The sequence below is a fragment of the Natrix helvetica genome, assembly GCF_964273705.1.
Source record: "Natrix helvetica genome assembly, chromosome: 3".
Lineage (NCBI taxonomy): Eukaryota > Metazoa > Chordata > Lepidosauria > Squamata > Natricidae > Natrix > Natrix helvetica.
Genome location: NC_138549.1, coordinates 129,338,281 through 129,361,151, shown reverse-complemented (window position 1 = coordinate 129,361,151; position 22,871 = coordinate 129,338,281). Strand labels below are relative to the sequence as shown.

At 37.6% G+C, this 22,871-nt stretch overlaps 1 protein-coding gene across 12 annotated transcripts in view; it reads right to left on the bottom strand.

Annotated features, from left to right (window-relative positions):
* The window catches only part of TMCC2 (transmembrane and coiled-coil domain family 2), a 96,676-nt gene that overhangs the window by 11,901 nt on the left and 61,904 nt on the right, over positions 1 to 22,871 (bottom strand). For 9 of the 12 annotated variants that reach the window (XM_081948560.1, XM_081948564.1, XM_081948565.1 and 6 more), the window contains one exon: positions 16,836 to 16,880. The exons of the other annotated variants lie outside the window; for them this stretch is intronic. In XM_081948560.1, coding sequence (XP_081804686.1) covers positions 16,836 to 16,880 — 45 coding nt within the window. The remainder of the gene's footprint in view (positions 1 to 16,835; positions 16,881 to 22,871) is intronic. 12 annotated transcript variants of the gene reach the window in all.

Below are 22,871 nucleotides of genomic sequence, written 5' to 3'. Positions count from 1 at the left end.
GAATACTACTTGCACTTGATTAGAAAATTGGCCCAATGAAAATGTAACTTTAATGACTATTTCACTTAATTCCTGTGTCACAAGTTATATGATACATTTCATACATCCATATGCACATAAGACTGATCTGTAATTGTTATAAATAACTATATAACCTGTACACCATTGGGTCGTTGTTTCAGAAGTATTTCCTTACCTACACAGAGAAACAGAATGACCAAGGGCAAAATAGTAGTGGGAGCAGGAGTGATTTCCTGCCAGTTTCCTCATTGAATTTCCTTGTGAAAATCTGGCAGGGAGCATCAGAAATCTTCCCTTCCCTGCCCTGCCCTCCCCTGCCCTCCCCCTCCCCCTTACCAGCACACAGATGAGTGGGCGCTGCTGGGTGGGGGAAAGACCAAGGGATTGCAAGACTGGCTGGGAAACTGTTACCAATCATTGAAAATGAAGATTATGTGATCGCAGCAGCAGTAGCCAAGCAGTGCAGCAGCAGCCAGTAACACTGAAACAGTCACAATTTCCCCTAATTTCATTCCCTTGAGAGTCATGGGTCCCAGATTTTGGACACATTTCATAAGTTGGCTCATTTGAGGCACCTTGGTTCAAAAATTGTTGTCCTATGATACACCAGTTAAAGTCATAACAAGAGTAGTATATAGATTGTCAGCATAAGAAACAAAAGGGCATTATCAGTTCACCTTCTATCAACAGGGCAACTGAGATGTTTGTTAAAATCAAATCAAAACAAGCCTCCACATGTAAGGGGGTTGAAGGACACTTCCTAAAGATTACAATGAAGGAGACTGACCTTGCTTTTCTTAACTATGCAATTATACGTCTATCTGTTTAAACAAGCATGCAGGTGCTGTCAGATGTCAGGGCACAAATTATGACAGGATAAAAAAAAACATCATCCAAGAACTAAATATTATTCCTATTTCAATATATTTGAAACAGAAGTGCCCAACCTCCCAAGGAGTCATTTTCAAAAAAAATGTTATTTTTGATAGAAGATTAACCCCTCTGCTTGTTTTGAACATCAGAACCAGTATCCATTAAGCACGTGCTGCTGTTTTTAATATACTGAAACATTTTATCTTAAGGTCCAGGTCTAAGTTTCCATAACACAGACCACTGCAGTTTGGAAAAGATTTTGCTCCTTTGATATTGGTGCTTGTTGATTTAAGAGACAGTTCCAAGGGCCTGTCTGTGACCCGAGCCAGCTACCCAGCACCACTGTCTTTCCTAGCTTCTAGAGCAGTGTTTCTCAAACTTGGCAACTTTAAGTCCTGTGGACTTCAACTCCCAGAATTCCCCAGCCAGCTACGCTGGCTGGGGGATTCTGGGAGTTGAAGTCCACAGGACTTAAAGTTGCCAAGTTTGAGAAACACTGTTCTAGAGTAACATTCAAATTACTGTTTCAATTAATAAAAACAATATTTATACATATAATTTCTATATATGCATGTCTGCTACTGCATAGTCACTACTATTTTATAGTTACAACAGGTTTTCCCCCCTTTCAATATTCATGCAGGGTGAACCTGAACTTATGCTGCATCTTTAGCACTCGTTAAATAGCAAGATTCCATTTAATATCAAAAATACCAGGTTTTGGATAATAAGAAAACCAAATTGTATTGATGGTCCAGAAATGCCTATTCATGACAACTCTTCTCTAGGAGCAACTGATTGGAGTATACAAGTCACAGAATCTTTACACCATACCTTATAGTCCTTATCTGGCTCCAGCACTTTCTTCTTTCTCATAGCAAAGCCTCACTGATGAGCAAGAAAAAAAATTCCCTGATAATGGAAAAACTACCAGGAAACAACAGCTCCCAAAGCTACTACATAATTGTCCAGTTTTCTCTCATCTGTGCCTCACACATCTACTTTTGCTGGGTTATAGAGGCATGCAGGGGGGGGAGGGAAATCACCACCCACATACAGTAGAGTACATCAGCATACGGAACAACCACAAATTTGCCTCAGTCTCATATCAGCACTTTTTTAAAAACATTGCAGACTTTACAAACTTTGCTGCTGGCCTATTCTTCTGTGTTGCTCTGAGGTTTTCCAGGATGGAGAACAGAGTGAAAAGTTTCTCCTGTGCTCTTATCAACGTACAGGCACTGCACTGGACTTGCAGGAAATGAGTTTTTTTTAAAAAAAAAAAAAACCAGATTGTTTTGGTTTGGTAAAGATAAAATTGCCCGACTTGATTTTAGTAACTGTGCAAATAGAGTTTACAGAGAATGCAGAGGCAAGATCATTTGGTTCTTTTTTCCCCCCCACAAGATAGACTGCAGACCACATGGGATCTGTCAAAAAAATAAGATCCGATCTACGGCTTTCTGATAAATTCCGAGAAGTAATCCTTAATGACAGCATGGGATGAAGATACAAATGTCTGCAATGTATTTGTTAAACAATTTTGAAAGGGTTGAGCTGTCAAGATTTGAAGAACCAACCAGAGATTTATAAATCAGCATAGCACAGAATTAAAATAACCATCAAAACAGGAAACACATAATTAGAATGTTTTATTTCCCCTGTCAATTGTCACTTTATAACATTCATAGGTATATAGGGCTCCAAGTTTAATCAAAGGATGAATTAATCTATCTCACTGGCCATTTTATTATCTGGCTCAACCTAAAGCTGATAATAGCCTTGAAGATCTGATGAAGATACTTGTCTTTCTCCTGCTGTGCGGCTTCATACATATGAAGGGGAGAAAGAGTATGGAAGAAATGAGTTATCATTCTCTTTCGTAATGCTACTATTCTAAACAATACCAGAATTTGCTTTAACTTTTGTAAAACATGTATGTGAAGAAAAGCATACGACTGTGGAGCTGGACAGGACCACAAGTATCTTCTAGTCCAACCCTCTACAATGTACAGGAAAACCATTTACATAACTCAAGAACACTGAAGGACACGTTAATCATATATTCCCCATGCTACATCTCATTCCGCTTTCAAAGAGAGATAAAGGCACTAGTTAGTCTCCAACAACCTTGCCCAAAGAATAATTTCAAATATCAATTTTAGGCAACTATACAGCCAGTTCTTTTGATTTCCTCAGTAGAAGCATGATTTAAGAGAGAGGAAGAGAAGATGGGAGGAGGAAATAATCTCTTCACAAGTCTTTAAAGCAATTATGTCAGATTCCCAGACAGAACATATTTTATGACAACAGAAGGAAGCCTAGCTATATAATAGACAAAATTCTTTTAATGATTTTTAAATTAACCTGTACCTGCTTGGTATATTCCTGTAATGGGCAAAACTCACTTCTAAATTCAGGAGATTTTGATGAGATCTGTCAAAACCCACTTCAGACATAATTATAAATCTGGAGTTTAGACATTCAAAGATGCACCCCATACAGTACTTGATTTTAATCCAGTTTGAATTCAAGTAAGAAATGTACAATTTTAAGCAGGTATCTATGTATGGATGATGTTAGTTTTGATCAACTGCAGTGGAATTACCTTTGAAAACCTGAAAATATACAACACACTATATGGATCATTACCAAGTGGGACTGGCCACGGGGTTTATAGCAGACAACTTAAAGAATAATTTCACTGGCTACTGTATTCTCATATTTCAGAAGATCAGTGATGGCCTATAAAACTGTTCAGCTACAATATTGAGAATTTTTCTCAAAATAATTCTCTTTTTTTAGCATTAACCATCCCCACCATTAAAACAAATCTTCAAAATCTTACTACTTCTGCCAATTAAGTATGTAAAATTATTCTTGGTCTATTTAAGACCAAAATTTTCTCTTTAGTCTCCTACTAGTTTCTCTAGAGTGTTTTCTAAAAGTGGAAATAAAAGTAGAAGTGAATTTTTAGAAGATGGAAACTATTGATGAGTGACTTTCTGTTTGACTAGCTTTTTTGCTTACAAATCATGTGTGAAGGAAAGAAAGTATATTTAAAATGGGAACAACAAGCTTGCTGATAGAAGAAATATGTTAAACTGCCTGAGAAACCCCAATCAAGAAAGATCAGTGCCTTGAACTCAGAAAAATGTTTAAGGATTGGAAGGGAGAAGAGACATTTGATTTCACAAGGAGAGCAAAGCAAAACAAACAAAGATCCTCAAACTTTTCTCAGACTCAGTCTTGGTCCACCAGGAATTGGCTTATTCAGCAGCAGGTTCCAGACACTTCTGGCTAAATTAACACTGTTATTGCAGGCAAGAATTAAGCCATATATAAACACCATATTCTGTATTTGTTCTCTACAATACATAACTATATACCAGTAATGGTTTTCTCTTACTTTTGCTACTGGTTCGGAACTGGGAGCTCACGCATGGTTCTTCTGCATATGTGCAGAACCTTCTGTGTATGCAAAGAGCATTCGTGATGACGTCTGGGAAGGTGGGCGGAGCCTCCCTCCCTTTCCTCCTTCCTTTCTGAGTCAGTACCCATTTTTTCGATAAGCTTCGAAGGCACCCAACCCATGTTGGCATAATAGACTTCTGCAGCCTAGGACTGTGGCTTCCTGCTCATCAACTTCAGTCTGTACAGAGATTATGCTTTAGAATCCTAACACTGAAATTCTGAGAAGTCACAGCCTTCAGTCCTGATTGGGAAGAATACTGGAAGATGCAGTTCATTTTTCTGCCAGGGAAGATGGCAACAAAGTCCTTTCTGTTTATTTCCATAAGCTGGGGAATTCTGGGAGTTGAAGTCCACAAGTCTTAAAGTTCCCAAGTTTGGACACCCCTGCCATAGACTATGGCACTTTGTCAAAAGTTGTGACCTGATACAGGCATGGCTCAAATATCAGTCATATCTCCTTCCCAGAATTTTTTTCCCCAGTCTATACTTTTAATCATCATCCTTCATGCAGTGTTATCAGAAACAAAAAGATTTTCAATTAATTGGCAAACCATTTGGTTGAAAAAAAAATGTACATTACCTCACATTTTTTTTATCTGAGAAAATCCAAAACATTCATCTAAATCATATCAATTTTGGAGCACATATAGGTTCTGCCGTTCTGGTAACAGTGGTCCATTGAAAATAAGAACAGGAAGGACAAATGGTAGCAATGCTTGGGGGCAAGGGAAAGAATTATGGGGAACTATAATTCTCTCAGTTCATGACAAGATCTGAAAAATGAAAACAGTGAAACTGAAAAGGAGAGGCTTACAGCAATTTTAAGGGGGAAAAGAGCACAAGGAAAGGATATTAGTATATCATGGATAGGGTTGCTAGGTAACAACTTAGAGATCCCCAGCATGCCTTCATTCACTGATAAAGCAAGAGACAAAGCATTCAGGGTTTCTTTGGATTTTTTTCCCTTTCCCAGGAGAGCACGGGGAACATGGAAAAGTACAATTTGTGAAGAGAATTTGGAGAGAAAAAGCAGTTCAAAGGAAGAATCACATTATTGAAGGGAGCAAAATTAGGAAAGAAACTGCACAAAAGGAGGAGGAATGGGTATTTTCCCCAATCTGAGTCTTCCAGTTACACTGCACTACAACCCTTGTCAGTATCTTGACCGATGGCAATTTTTGAGAGAGGGATGAGTGGATCAGCAATTGCATGCATGTTGTAGGCACATATGAATTAGGGTAGGGCCTCTATTTTTAAATATCATAAGCTTCGATACTGCAGAACACTTTGGTGTGGATGAGGGATCAGTTTTGTTATATTGCAATATATGAATTTCATTGAAAGGTGATAAAATTGCAAGGTAGCTATTTAACTAACTTGACCCTATAAGGTGATAAGAACCCTCAGTACTCCTAACGGACAGTGGAAAAGAAATATTCGTAACAATTCTACCAGCTTTTATAAATGCCTCTGCACAAACTTGTTCATACAGTCAATGAACAGTTTTTCCATGTTACCTAATAAATGCTATATTATTGTTATCAAAAAATATTTTGCTATTCCAGGTCATTGGAAATGACTCAATAGGTGGATAAAAATACAAAATCCAGTGTAAATATAGGGCTTAATTGATTTTTCATGTTCAATTAAAAACAAAATATTTGCATAAATTCATTCCAAAAAGGTGGGGCTGTATGGGTAAAAACAGAGAATAATATATGTTGAGAAATTGTTTAGTCTACCCTAATCTTTACCCGATACAACATTTATAAATTAGGTTCCGATAGATCCAATAAAGATAAGGACCATGGACATACCTGTAAAAATATGGGCTATAAATTAGCATAGGGGTAGTCAGATAAAAGAGCAACTTTGTAATGAGCTGTGCTTCTACTGCAGTATGATTTCACAGTGCTGACACAGTATTGTTTCATTACACACATATACAGTAGCTAAAATTAATTCCAGTATTTAGCATAGGTTTCCATGACTACTTAAGCTTACAATGGTTAACATTTTTACCAAGGGAATATTAGTCCTATTTACCTCTAAGTAAAAAAAAAATGTTGACAATTATGTTAATTAAAGAATATGAGAGCCAGTTTGGTGTCTGGTTAATGCATCAGCCTAGAAACTGGGAAACCATGAGTTCTAATCCCACCCTCAGCACAAAATCATTTGGACGACTTGAGCCAAACACTATTTTGTAGCCCTAGGAAGGAAACAATGGTGAACCACTTCTGAAAAATCTTGCCAGGAACACTCCACAGACTTGTCAAGGTAGTCACCAGAAGTCAATGTGAATTCCAAGGGGGGGGAAATACATCTTGCTGACTGATATTTTATTTGTTTATTAAAATTGTTGGTCCAGTCTTTATGTATCATCTACAAGCTTCCCAGGAAGCTACTAGTGAGAAATTAAAAGGGTAATGTATTATTAAAATTCAAAATAGAAATAGAAAGCAGAATGGATAGACCAGGCAGGAGCTAGCAGACAACCATATGAATTGTGGGATATAATACTCAGTCTGTAGCTCAAGTCTTTTGTTAAACAATTCATTAAAACAAACATTTCATGAAATCATACCCATTTGAAACCAGGAATCCATTTGAGAAGAGGAAACAAATGCAGTCCTTCCAAGGAGGATTGGTATATTTTGATTCTTAAAACCTGATGTGCCCTTCCCCACCATCAGTCTTGTACTGTCTGTTACACTGACTCTATCAGGTAGACTGTTAAGAGGAACAGCACATTCCAAGTAAGGTCATAAGGGTGTGCACTTGAAATTGTAAAATAAGATGGTCTTCTCAAGAGCCCATTATAGGTTTAGACCAGTGTTTCTTAACCTTGGCGACTTTAAGTCCTGTGGACTTCAACTCCCAGAATTCCCCAGCAGCTGGGGAATTCTGGGAGTTGAAGTCCACAGGACTTAAAGTCGCCAAGGTTGAGAAACACTAGTTTAGACCCTACAATGTGTTAGACTAGAGAGAAATAAAAACAAACTTGTCATTTTTTTTCAAAAGAGAGTAATTTCCAGCAAAATGGAAACTGGTAGCTGTAGCTCATGCTGAGCCTTCAACCCTTTAGGATCATTTCCTAAACTCATTTACATTGAATGTATTACTTGCAAAAACCCCAGTTCCTGATTTTGAGTCAAATTTGCAGCCACCTTCCCCCGCCCCCCAAAGAAGAAAAATAATTTGTTAATTGAGCTCTGCAATAAAAGATCTGTGCTGGTGTCAAAAGCAATAAAAAAGATAAAGCCATGCCACAGTTTTAATAAATCCGAAATGCCTATATAATAGACCTGTGACAAAATTTTCATTGTTGTGCAGGGAGGAGGGGAAGGCTTTGTTCAAGGAACTTCTCTCTCTATATATTTAATAAAAAGCCACTGGGCTCCTTCGGTCATGTGGGAGGCAAAAGATGATCCATAGTTTGAAAGAATGAAACATGAATGTAAAACTTCTACTGCAACTATTGCTACTGCATTGCAGACTCACACCAAAATAGAATGATTAAAATAAAATGGAATTAGTAATAGTGACATTAGGACAACTACAGCATTAAATGCAAAATTGTAAGTGCTTTTTCTGAAGTTTCAAACCCACAATAGAAATTATAGAGCCACAGAGTTCCATTGCCACAAGGCAGGAAGCTCAGAAATAAAAGATGCCAACTGGCAGAAACACATGGCTAAATGTTCAGATGGATTCCGTCTCTAAGCAATCTGGTATCCTCTTGCATTTCAGCTCCTCCATTTCTAAGACAGTATCATGTGGGAGACAGGAGGTTTGGAAAGGGAAACCTTCATAGGATTGTTGTTGTAGAGAAAATAGGAGAGGGAAGGAATATTATCCTACTCTCTAAAACACCTGAAGACAGAACAAAAAGCAGTGGATGGAAAATAATCAAGGAGAGAAGCAACTTAGAACTAAGGAGAAATTTCCTGACAGTTAGAACAATTAATCAATGGAACAACTTGCTTCCAGAAGTTGTGAATGCTCCAACACTTGAAATTTTTGAGAGGAGATTAGACAACCATTTGCCTAAAACAGTATAGGATTTCCTGCTAAGTAGGGGGTTGGACTAGAAGACCTCCAAGGTCCCTTCCAATTCTGTCATTCTGCTGTTATTCTGATATTGTATGTTCTTTGCTTTGAATTATTTATTAAAAAAATATTAAAGCTGGGATATAAATAAATGTGTCAAAGCAGCATCTGCTCTATAAGGCAGTTTATTTCCTACCTGGGTCAGAACAATGTTGTCCTTGACAATTTCAGAGAGAATTCTTATTGATCTTTTGGAAACCTAGTTATATTTAATGTCATACTGACATATTCCAGCGGAGTAGTTTTCCTTTGGGCATTATCTATTTCCTGCTTGAAAGCCCAGGGGGAAAAATGAAATGAGAACCCTACATGTATAAAACAATTTTTAAAGCAAAAATGATAATCATTTTTAAAGAGTACTTTAGTCCATTTCTGAAGAGACAGACATAACTTTTCAACTTCAAAAGAAATTCAGAGTTCAAATTCCATTCATCCAAATTAATAGATTGTACTGTCAGTTCAACGGTAAATCACATTGATATCAGAACATGCATGACATGTATGATTTTGGCTATATATAACTCAAACTAACAAGATATTTATAATCTAAGAACAAAAAAGACAGGACAGAATGTCTTTTTCTAAGGTAATAGAAAAATGGCTGTTTGAGTTTAAGGACTCTCACTTGTTGTATGTCTCTGTATTTGGTCCATAGTTGTAGCTGTATCAGCTGCTAATGCTGGTACTAATGGTTGATGTTACTAAGGGCACCAAATCTGTTCAGCTCTTTAAATATATGCATCTTTCAACTTAGGAAAGATAAATATGTACCATCAGCATAACCCTTCTCTTTGGTTTCTTTTCTTATTTCCCTACAATCAAAGTCAGGCTCAGAGCACTCCCAAAAGAAGTACGCAGTATCACCTTCAAACCACAAACCATTATGCAATTATTCTGTCTCCTTTCTCATGTTAATAATTTTTTGGTAAATAGAAGAGACCCAAGAGGCAATTTTAAAAAAAAAGATGAAATGGCCATAAATTAACCTGTTATTGCAGTTTAACATTTAAAAGCATTCCCAGGGTGTTATAAAATATAAACATTATTTCAACCCTTCAAAGCTTTTCCCCTGCTGTCTGCATCCATATCTGCTTCACTAGTTCCATCAGAAATATTTTATGCACATATATAGATACATTGAGACAAACAGGGACAACTGGGGAAAGCCTTCAACTCATCTACAGTGAACTTTCTGAAGAATGTGCCTGCACTCATGCCAATGTACTTTGCAAAGTGCCCCTTCTAAATGCTTTGCTCATAATATGTATTCAGAGGTACAAAAAGACAAAGGTATGAAACCCCTGGGGAAGGAAAAGGAAAAAAAAACAGAAAAAGAACCAATGTTCCCTATTTTCATTCCAAATCCTGTCTTTTCTCCAAAGAACAGTGAGGGAAAAATAGAAGATGAGATGTTTTCTTATTGCACCTTATGTAAAATAGCCAAGAACGATATTCAGATATTGAAACTTTTATTTTTCCCCAAATGACCTCTGATCATTTCTATACAGGATAATTGTACTTCTTATGAACTCTGACTCCTTAAGGGCAATTTTTAACAACTGAAGGAAACAGCCAGTGGTTTCCTTGCATGAGTGCTATCTTGTTTGCTTTTGCAGAAACAGATATGTCCTTCTGCTAGTTTGCCAGTGAAGTGGACAGCAGTCTGTTTACTTCTATCGGCTAGAAACAAGACCGTTATCTCTCTTAGTGCTCAAAGAGCACACAAAGGAATGAAGTCCTCCTCCAAGTTGTACTGAATTCAATTGAATTCTAAGAGCTCTGATTATTATAATTAAATCATTTTAATTGAAAATGTATGGCCAAATCAGAACGCATTTAAATGTATGAATAAACCATACTTTTACATTTAATATTCAAGGCATGACTTTAAGCAAATCAGATTATGTACAATTTTTCTTGGAATAAACTATAAAGGATGGTTTAATATTTTCCCCAACATCTTTTTTACCCAAGAAAAATACCAAGATAGCAGTGGCAGCTCTGAGATACTTGACCCCCATATGTAAATCAGCTGCAAGCGAAGCCTCATTAAGAAATCTATTTCTGGATTTTAATCTCTTCCTGTACTTTGGTCATAAGTGTGTTCTGTCTGGACCCCGATTAAACTGTGGGCTTTGTTTGGTGGATTTCCCTGTGCCTTTTTTCTTCCTATCCATCCCAAGAAAGCAAGTGTCAACTGCTTCCCCTTCTATGGGCCTGTTCTGAGCACTTATTAAAAAATGCAACTATTTTAGGGCTCTTGTCACTTGGGCCAAAGGAGAAACTAAATAGGATTCTTCTCAACTTCAGCAATTAAAAGAGAGGGAGAGAGAATGCTAGCCATTCCCCTTTCCCCTACTGAGCCTGTAAACAACCATAAAACAAAAGTCCAGCCTTTTATGACAGCTTTGAACCAGCAATCGCAAAGTGCTTGGTTGAAAGTCAACAGTAGAGTCCAATAAGGGAGTGGAGAAGTACAAGAACCCATGCCAGTCACTCAGAGCAGAGGTATTTGCAAAGGAGAGAATGATGCAGAAAATGTGGACTACAGCTAACAAGCAAACACTTGTTAACAACTAACACTCTCTGAATAGAGAGTGCCTTTCCAGCAGATCAAAGATGGACTGGGGTTGTTATAATCCATTCCTACCATCTCCAAATCATAGTTAGAGCATCTTCATGCTTGGACAAAGGCAGATCAGCCTAAATCAACTAGGGTTTCCAAATACCAACCCTTCAACATATAACCAAAAAGTATTTTTCACTCTAAATCAGAAACAAGTTGTGGTGGGTTTTCTGTGAGGTAGGAGTGGGGGCTTACAGTATCCCTCCTGTTCTGCTGTATTGTTGCCTATGATCCATTTCAGAAGAATAATGAATATTAAGAACACTACCAGGTCGTAACAGCTACATGAATATACACTATGTACAATATAGATTAACAGTCATTCTTGGATTTTTCAAACAGCATGGTCATTGTTACTACATTAATATACAGAATATATACTTGTTATAATATGCCTCAATCTTCAATATGACCAGGAAGAGAGAGAGAGACAGAGAGAGAGAGAGAAAGAAAGAGGGAGGGAGGGAGGGAGGGAGGGAAAGAAGGAAGGAAGGAAGGAAAGCAGATGGCCTTTGGGCCCATTTAATAAGTCAGTTACAAAATGTTGCAGAATGTATAACCAAACAAAAGATAGGAACTTCCATACATTGAATAATGCTAGCAGGATATACATTAATGAACTTTGGGAAGGAAATGTCCACAGTGAATAAAATTTAGACTAGGATTAAAACAAGACTGAAACTATTTTCTCATAAGAAAATTATTCCCATAACCATGCATATTTTCCTAGACACTGCCAATTAAAAGTAGTACTTCTGTTCAATGTTCACTAATTAAATCACAACAGCTGGCATATCTCTCATATTTTTAATATGATAAGAAAAAGAAATGTCATGCGGGGAGACAAGAAGTTTGCTTCTGTGCCAAAACAGAGAAAATGATATCCTTGGATCGAACTATGGACCATAACTTTGACAAATTTTATTAGGGTCCCTCATGATGCTCTTTCCCAAACATGGCTCCTCACTCATCATGGGACCCCATAACCTTACCGAGCCTTATTCTCTCACCTGCTTCCTCATTCTACTTAAGGATGACTTAAACTTAAGTTTATGGAACTCTTTGGAAGAAGAGTTCATGCCCAAGAAACACCTTGCTTTACCCAAGCGCAGAAAGAAGAAGGTTGTACTTACAAAGACTCCAAGGAAAGAGTTGAGCAGCAGTATCTTTTTCCCAGCACAGGAACCACAGGAATGTGGCATGAGGAGCAGCTTTAGTTATAAACTCTTGGTGCAATTGTTGCACAGGGAAACTCTTCATCAAGAACCAAATTTTCTGTCAATAAACTCCAAGGGGTATGAGACCAGCCTCCTGACATAAAGTGAGTTAAGGGCTGGAAAGCTACATTTTGGTGGGGGCATGCAAAGCATTTAATAAAAGAAAAGAAAAAAAGGAAGGCATGTGAGGTGAGGCTCTCTCTGGAAGCTCAAGCTCTGAATCAGCAGCCAGTACAATAAGCTCTGGCTAACACTGAGGAGAACAGCATGAACTCAAAGGCAAAAAAGAACACACAACTCTCAGGCGGCAGAGAGGCCCCTCGGTCCTTCTATTTAGTCTCTGCCCTCTCTCTTCTCTCTCAAGTGCCTTCAGAGGACAAACATCACCACAACTTAGATCTGAATTTGGATTGTCTTTCAAAGGAGGAATTCATAAATTGATAAATAAATTAATATGTTTATTTATTTATATTCGTCACTACAGCATGGGATCCTTGTTAAATGAAATTATTTGAACAAAGTACTCTGGCTTTAGAGTATTTAAACTTTTGTCTGTAGTGGATGATCTGGCTCTTGCATTACTGATAATCTAATTGTTTATTTGCAGTAAATACACTGAACTCAACTAGATTTACATCTTAATAAAAGTATAGTCTGAAGAACTTTTCAAATAACTTACTAAGTATCCATGCAAGTAAAAATGGTCTGAACCAAAGATGCATATGAATGTAGGCTCCTAGCATTATTTTCCAAAGTTTCTTTGGATACCAGGTATAGCCAAAGAGTCATCATCATATATAAACTGAAATGCTTTTTCCACACAAGCAAATCAAGTTGAAGCAAAAAAACTCTTGACTATCAAACATGTAACAACTGTTTTTGATTAACATACATTCTATGACTATACAATATATTCTGAGAATACATTAATGAAAAAAAAATATTCCATTGTCAGTAGCCTCAAGGAAGTACATTCTCAGCATTCAACTTGCTACCTATCATCATTATGAAAACATTATTTTTCTCCAATAAGATGCAAGATTATAATTTTGAACAATATCTAGATGAGGGGAGTCAAACTCACATTGCCATCACGTGACATATTGGGATTCCCCCCCCACTTCACTAAACTGGGTGTGGGGATGGCCAGGGTGTGACAGATCTGCCCCGTGGACCAGGAGTTTGACATCCCTCATCTAGAATGTAGATCAGTGTCTTGGAGGCTATTTAAGTAGGGAGATGTGCACATCCTGACACCCAAATACACTTTTTATTAAGAACCGACCTTTCTATCAATAAGTAGTATGTCCAAAAAGGAAAGTGGGCACACCGTTCAATATATGTACTAATAAATATCTCCTTTTAATTTTCTCTAATTAATCTTATTTTGGGAATGATTCTCTTGATGAAGTATCCTTAAAATGTAAGGTTACAATACAAAAAGCAGATTTTCAACCAAAAGGTTTTCAAAAAAAAGAAAAAGAAAGAAAGCTTATAAACACTATTTCAATTAGTTTCTAGTTCTTCATTTCTCTTACTAAAATAAACTTTTTTTCCATACTGTTATGTAATACACTTCCTCCAAACTGAACATGTCAAAATTATTACACCGTGAAATATTATTAAATATGGTGGGTGGAAGAAAGTCAGCATCATTCTAATTTTAAATTACATCTAAATTCACACTTGTTTTTTGTAGTAGTTTGTTTTTATACATGCACATATAATAGAAATTTAGTACTAAAAACTGATTTGCTGGGCAAGGCCAAGTGGATAAGCAAATTTTAGCTTATCATTCATCACCATAGACTTTTTTGTTTAAACTACTAATTACTTGTTCCTGCTAGTTTTCAAACTCAGATCACTCAACAATCATCAGGATGTATTGTGTCTGGCTGACATACTGTGTGGAGTTCCATGTCTCCATGTATTGTGTCAGGCTGACCCTGACATATTGCTCTTTGATTGAGATTTTGGGAAAGCTATTTTGGTTCTTCATGGTAGGAAATTCCAGATGTTTCGCCAACACTGTTTGTGTATAGTCCACTCCCACATAGATGATAATGCATATTTGGACCTGCTGGCAAATCATCAAAGCTCACTTTGAAGAAAGTTAGATTACTGTATGTGATGAATGCAAAATAGCTTGAAATGTTTATCTGTCTACACTCCTTTTTATCTGCCTTCACTTCTTATCATCTCAGTTAATTGAAGGCAATGCTAGACAGCTTCCTGTGGTTTGGTGCCACAACATGCAACTGGGAGTTCATGAAATCATTATTTCATATCAGAAACCAACTTTCATTCTGCATAGCGGAGTCATTCCAGTTCCCATTACCAGCAATGGAACTGTCATACATTTGAACTGTGGGAACAGGGAAGCTAGGATATTTCATACTTGCCTGGCTGTGAGCAAACAAACTAAACAAAGAGATTGTCGATTTTTAATGGAACCATAGAGCAACAGAATATATGGAGAAATCATCTTTATTTACTCCTATTTAAAACTGTTTGCAACACTTCGACCAGGTCACCCTGCTGAAACTGCAGGGGTATGACAGCAAGGGGTATGAAAGATTACTACTGAAAATGAAGATGTGTTTAGAATAATAGGACTAGTCTGGAAGCAGCCCTACTGTACTCACTTCAAATAAAATTGTTTTAGGATAAAGAACTAAACAAATGTTCATCAGAGTTAAGAGATGGCCCTATGATAAGAGCAAAAATTCAAAAGCAATACACACTATTGACTTCTGATTTTTCTTTGAATCTTATTAAACTCCTAAACAGAATTATTCAAATAACCACAAAGTTAATTGCTCAGCATGTCAACAAAATCTAACTGCTTGCATGAGCTTTCATTTTTTTTATAGGTAATCCTCAACTTATAACCACAATTGAGCCCAAAATTTCTGTGGCTAAGAAAGACAGTTGTTAAATGGAGTTTGGCCCCATTTTATGATCTTTCTTCCCGTAGCTCTTAAGTTAGGGGTGTCCAAAGTTGGCAACTTTAAGACTTGTGGACTTCAACTCCCAGAATTCCCCAGCCAGCTCTGCTGGCTGGGGAATTCTGGGAGTTGAAGTCCACAAGTCTTAAAGTTGCCAACTTTGGACACCCCTGTCTTAAGTGAATCCCTGCAGCTATTAAGTTAGTGCCACAATTGTTAAGTAAATCTAGCTTCCTCGTTGATCTTGTTCTTCAGAAGTTTGCAAAAAGTGATGACATGACTTTGGGCCACTGCAACCATCATAAAAACATGTCAGTTGCCAAATGTTCGAATTTTGATTACGTGACCTTGAGGATGCTGCAATGGTTGTAAGTATGAACAATGGTCATAAGTCACTTTCTTCAGTGCCATTGTAAATTCAAATAATCATTAAATGAATGCTTGTTAAATTGAGCACTTCCTGTATGGGTTTCCCCTCTGTTATGTTAGGAAAAAGAAAACTACATTATCTTAAGGCTAAAATTAATGGCACTTAACATAAGAAGGATATAAAAGGAACAGCTTGTACTATGTTTAGTTCAAATTGATTTACACACAAAGGACGAGTAGTTCACCACTTAGACTGAATTCCAAAAAGTTAACCCAAGTTAGATGTGGCCAGTATTTAACGAGAGACTAAACTGTAGACTAGGGGAAGTTATCCCCCTGCTGCTCCCTCTCCCCCTTCCAAAGTCCTGGAAAAAAGCAATGGTGATTTATATCTATAATTGTTGTTAAGAAAACAATATGGAACTCCCATTTAAAATCCCGTTCAGTTCCAGGGAAAGTTTACCTTATAATTTTCACATTTGAAATATCCCAATAAATTAGTCCAAACACTTTCCAGTTGTCGCCTTCATTTTGAATACTGTATCAGTCTCAGATAACTGGAATTTGAAAACACATTAGGATTGTGCAAAGATCAAAATCTGAAGGGGAAATGAGTTGGCAATTCTAAAAAAAGCTGTACCTTTGCTGAACTTTCTGCACTCAAAAAAAAAAAAAAAGCCCTTGATTTGATGATTGGTGTTTTGTATGCGCCCGTACATAGCTTCAAATTTGGATCTCTTTGCCACCTTCTTTACCGTATTTGAAAGTGATTTCCTTTATAATATGGATTGAAGCAAAGTTATTCCAGTTTCTGTCACTTTACTATGACTATTCTTTACAAATTATTTTGTTTCTTATATCCCATACAGAAAACATAGAGAACAAGTTTGGTGTAGTGGTTAAGAATCAAGCTAGAAATAGGAAGTTGGAAATTTTAGTCCTGCAGTGGATACAAAGACAGCTGGGTGACTTTGGACCAGTCATTCCCTGTCAGCCTTTAGAAGCAGACAATTGCAAATCACTCCTGAAAAATCTTGCCAGAAACAGCAGGGACCAGTCCAGGCAATCATCAAAAGTCCAAAACTGACTTGGAGGCAAATAACAACAACAACAATACCCCAAATAGAATCTCAACTGTTTTATCTTAGCAAGCTTTTCCACCCTTTTTACTAGTCCACACTGTTATTTGCTCACCTCTCCAGGAATACTATTATAAGTCATTTGTAGTACTTCTAGACTCTGGAAGAAAAATAAAGAGAATTTTATCAACTTATACGCCAGAAATGTTTAAATAAATCTGCTCCTATTCATCTTAATCGTAAGATAATAAAAGGAAGATTAACTGATAAATATTTTTATTAATTAATTTATCCCTGTTATATTTCTTTCACTTTTTTGATAAAGCACTGTTATTAATTAAATATCAATAGATAAATTTGATCAACAAATATACCTGTTAAAGACAGATGAAAGATATTTATGACTAAAATCTCAGGTTTTGCCTTATGCTAATTTAAGCAAACCGTTGAACTGGAAAAATTATTATTATTTATTATTATTTATTCACATTTCTAAACCGCCCCCTCTCCCAAAAAAGGACTCGGGGCGGTGTACAGTCCACAATAAATCACAGATAAAATACAAATATAAATAGAGCCATAAATATATGTATGTATGTGGAGGAGGTTAAAATTAAGAGTCCTGTACAAAAGAATAAATATGAGGCTAAAAGCCCTAAAAACAATTAAAACTAAAACATTACACTTAAAATAACCAGATGAGAATATACTACCAGGAGTTCATAGATGTAACATTTATAATCATGCCAGGCCAGCTAGTCGGAACAGGTGAGTCTTCAATTTTTGACGGAAGGAGCGGAAGTCCGAGGTGGTTCTAATGTCGGGGGGGAGGTCATTCCAGAGGGTTGGGCCCATCACAGAGAAGGCTCTACTCCTCGGCGCCGCCCGCTGGCATTGCCTAGTGGACGGCACTTGGAGAAGGCCCTCTCTGTGAGAGCGGATTGGTCGCAGGGATGTATGTGGGAGGATGCGATCCCGCAAGTAACTAGGTCCTGAGCCATGGAGCGCTTTAAAGATAGTAATCAGGACCTTGAAACGCACCCGAAAAACCACAGGTAGCCAGTGCAGCTCGCGCAGGAGCGGTGTTACGTGGGAGTATCTAGACCTCCCCATAACCCGCGCGGCCGCGTTCTGGACTAGCTGCAGTCTCCGGGCGCGTCCCAAGGGAAGCCCCATGTAGAGAGCATTACAGTAATCTAAGCGAGATGTCACCAGCGCATGAGTGACTGTGCGTAGGGCATCCCGGTCCAGTAGGGGGCGCAATTGGCGCACCAGGCGAACCTGGTGGAACGCCCCCCTTGCCACGGCTGCCACATGGTCATCCATTGACAGCCGGGCATCTAGGAGGACGCCCAAATTGTGCGCCCATTCCACAGGGGGCAGTAGCTCGTCCCCTATGGCCAGCGATGGAGTCAGCTGGCTGAACCGAGGTGCCGGAAGCCACAGCCACTCAGTCTTGGAGGGGTTGAGTTTGAGTCTGTTGTCCCCCATCCAGACCCCGACGGCTTCCAGACACTGGGACATCACTGCGACAGCCTCGTTGGGGTGGTTTGGGGTTGAAATGTACAGCTGCGTATCATCAGCGATGAATCATAAACATGTCATTGTGGTTATTTTCCCTCTTGTGTAGAGCAAGTAGCCTTTTGATCACAAACAATTAAACAGCCAGTTTTTAATCTATTATTTATCTCTGCTTCTCCTCTCACTTGCATTTGATTCCTCTAAGGGTACATGGAACAAGATTATTTTGCTTGTAAAATTTAAGGAGATTCTAATTCCCTATTTTCCCTGAATATATTGCATTTTCCATTCTACTTTGTAAATGATTATTAATGCGAATCACAGCCAGGTTATTTTCTCCTGATGAGGATTATGATAGAAAAAAATTATCCTTGATTATAGCTGTTATCAAATTATGAATAAACTATTTAGATGATTTTGGCTATATTTGATTGAGGTGACAAATTCTATATTCTTCAAATGAAAAAAGATTTTTAAGGGGATGGGCTTTTTTTAAGGGGAGTTCTGGATAGCATAAGATTTAAATACTTGTTTTAATTACATTTGGTCTTTCTCACAATCTACAGACAGACAGGACTTATACACATATAAACCATCTTCTTTCAGATTATACCTATATTCAAATAATCTTGGTCTCTGATTCTCACACCCAAGATAGCCAGTAATATACCTGAACAAAAGCAAAGACAACCAGAGGAAACAAAAGGAACTCTTAATTTTGAATACCCTGCTGGGCTAGATGTAGATGAGGACTCCTGGCTAGATAAGGGAGTTTTAAAGATGAGAATCTTTGTCCTGTCCAATAAGAGGATAAGATGGGGGAAAAAGGGAGGGAGGAAGTTAGGGGTTTCTTTGTTCCCTGAAAGTTTTGGCTAATGGCCACCCATAAGGGAAGTGCCACATGATTGGCCTGAGGAATCTAGAACCAAGATCCCATACATCTTTGTAATAAAATTAAACAATATCCTTGAAAGAATTGTATCTGCTGAGGTAAGGGGCATTTTTTTTTAGTTAAATAAGGGATTGTTGATTTCAGTTCAGTGCTGCTTGCTCAAATCTAGATAAGGTTATAGTTTGTTACCCCTTTGTTTTTCAGACTTTTTTCAGCTGCTGTCATCTGCAGTGATTTCAGCCTTATGCTACTTTTAGCAACTGAACTATTCTCTGAAAACCTTTGCTACCTTTATTATAAAATATAAACATTCTTTTCTTCATTATTTCAAAATGACTTGGAATTGATAATCTGGCAAGTGAGGAAAACTGTGGCATTCATTTAGAGGGTTACTCCTAGACAAGAAAGATATTGTTCTGCCTCATCCAAATACTGGTTGAAGGAGGTATCTTCTTACTCAAGAATACACTATGTTGCCAAAAGTATTCGCTCACCTGCCTTTACTCGCATATGAACTTACTGTAAGTGACATCCAATTCCTAATCCATAGGGTTCAATATGATATCGGTCCACCCTTTGCAGCTATAACAGCTTCAACTCTTATGGGAAGGCTGTCCACAAGGTTTAGGAGTGTGTTTATGGGAATTTTTCAGCATTCGTCCAGAAGCGCATTTGTGAGGTCACACATTGAGGAGTTTACGTGGTCTACCACTTCGTGACTGAGTTGCTATCGTTCCCAAACACTTCCACGTTGTTATAATACATCTGACAGTTGACTGTGGAATATTTAGGAGCCAGGAAATTTCACGATGGGATTTGTTGCACAGATGGCATCCTATCACAGTTCCACGCTGGAATTTACTGCGCTCCTGAGAGAGACCCATTCTTTCACAAATGTTTGTAAAAACAGTCTGCATGCCTAGGTACTTGATTTTATACACCTGTGGCCATGGAAGTGATTGGAACACCTGATTCTGATTATTTGGATGGGTGAGAGAATACTTTTGGCAATATAGTATAGATGATACAGAATAAACCCCTGTTCTTTCATTGGTGGGAATAGTTATACCTGGGCAACCTTGAACTCTGATATGGGGGAGTGCAAAGTTGGGAACCCCAAAAACAGGTCTGGCAGGCTGGTGTAGATATTGCTGATAAATACCTCCCCACCTTTTCTCTGCTTACAGATTCAAAGAAAATCAAAATAGACTCAGGCTTGCATTGATTTATAAGTATATTTAGAACAAATATATCTGCATCAGAAATACACATAGCAGGTAAGGACATGCTCTGGTGCTCTGTGTACCTGCTTAGTCTACTACCAAACAGAAATACCCAGTAAGCCTCTGTTCCTCCATTCTCTTTAATAATTACCTTAAAAATGAACCACTCTCAATAAATGGTTTTTTGTAAAGCTCCACATATTGTCACACTATTTTTACTTTGTCATAATATAAATATTGAAAAAAAATGCAACCATCATAGGTACCACTTTTATCAATAAATCTCTCTCTCTAACATACCTGCCTAAGAGGATTAGAGTTTTCTGCAAGCATTTAACCAAATGAAAAAAAAAACTGTGTCAGCAAGTAAATTCCTACACTCAGAATTCCTATAAACCCAGAATCAAAATCTCAATTATTTTGGACTTATTTATCAAAATGAAGATGCACGATCACCTTTTGTGCCAACACACAAATGTCAAGAACCCAAGACCTGCAGGCAATAACATAAGCCCAAAGATGTTTATGGCAGAGTGTTAGACCCATCATCATAGCCCTGTCAGATGATATCTGTCTGTCTGCCTGCCTGCCTCTTAACTTCCTTTTTAAAGGCTTTTATGGTTGAGTGCTCATCATGAATGTCATGTGCTCTGTCTTAAAGCATACCTTTTTATCAGTTTCAGTCTCCCCACCTCAGTTCATCTAGTATCTGCTGTACAGGTATTGCTATCCTATTTTAACCATGCTTGCGAAAAGATGATTACACATTTTATGTATACTGCAATATTTGTTTTGTTTTTATTAGCATCATTGTGAGTAACTTGTGTTTCAGGATTCATAAGTGTATTTATTTTTTGTATATGGTTTTTAATGTGATGCCTGTACACTGCCCCGAGTCCCTTCGGGGAGAGGGGGCGGTCTATAAATCAAATAAAACTTAAACTTAAACATAATTTTGTATCTTTTTACCAGTCGTACAATGATTGCAGTAAAGTTATATATAGAAAAAAGATTGCTATAATTAATATTGTTATACAATACAAATACCAGGTGAAAATTGTCCTTAAGTTTAAAGTGAACTACGTCCATGTACCGAGAAAGAAATTAGTATCATGAAAAACTGCTGATTCCTTCTTTGCTTCCTTGCCAGCCAGCAAGTCTAGGTTACGGGATCAAAGATCTCATCTTATTTTAGCACTAAGAAAAGAAGCAGCGGAGAGAGCTCATATTACCAGGATTTCATCCCCTGAATTCAGAAGTCTGTGATCTCTGCAAACAAAGGTTTCATTCAGGGGAACTACAGTCGCATTCGCAAATAATAGATCTGAAATAATACAGCATACAATTTGCTAGAAGTATGGAATTTTATTTTAATCTCTATGCAACGTTGCTATTCTTGAGTCACCACTCAAAACTAAATTTACATTATATGGAATTAACTAATCTGTTCTAATCTGGTAGGTAAAAGCAAAGGCATCCTTAACCTTAGCTTTTTTAAAATACAGAGTTCATCCTATGTAATGGATAAGAAGTTGAGGCACAGAAAAATTTAATGAGAGCTGTTATACATATAAATATGCTTGTGACTTTCATATGTGTCCTTAATGTACAGATATTTGGAAAACAGAAACAAATAGCAAATGTACTAATAAAAATCATATATAGGTAAGATCTGCACACAAAAGCATATTCTAACACAATTCCACTCTAAAACTCCCTAAATTCCAGTGCTATATAATATAAAGGATACTCTGGAAATGCTGTGAAATTCTCCACTTAGTCCAATATTATGGTGTGCTAGGCCAGGGTATTTTTGCTCTTCAAAATGTCTCCCAAGGAATATCTTTTGCCTCCACCATTCTTTTTCTTTTCTGAAAATACTCCTCTAATTTAATTTACTTGCTCTGGTTCCTGCATGGCTTGTGAACGGTGCCTCAAACAGACCAAATGTTTCAGCTCCCTGGAGCCGTTTTTTATTCCTGGGCCGTTGTCCACTCTGACAAGTTCTTAGTAACCAATCTTTAAAAGGGCATGAAGAGGCAGAACTTTGAAACCTAATACAGCTAGAAGTCAGCTGGCATGAAGGAAGGAGCCACAGTTGCACCCAAATCCCGACCAATGAAAAAATGCCTTGTCATAAATGACAAGCATTGTCAGTCCTTCTCCAGCAACAACTTCTTGTCTGAAGCTCAGAGAGCTCATTTGAGGCATCCCAGGATTTTCAAGCATGAGAAGTACCCAGTCATTGAAAGCCTATGGGACATGTTTCTATTTCAACACATGAGCATAGAGACACCATCTTGGGCTATCATGTTATACCTTCAAGAAATTAGGACACAGGCTATGGTTCCATTTCTTTTCAATTTAGTAGGGTAAAGGTTACCAGGACTCTTGTCAGTTTCTCAGGAACTCAGTTCTATGAAGTCTTCATATGGAACAAAGTCACAGAAGGAAAATACCACTTTTGTTTCCTAATGTTTTCAGTATCAAGAAAGTACTATTAAAATGACCTCTA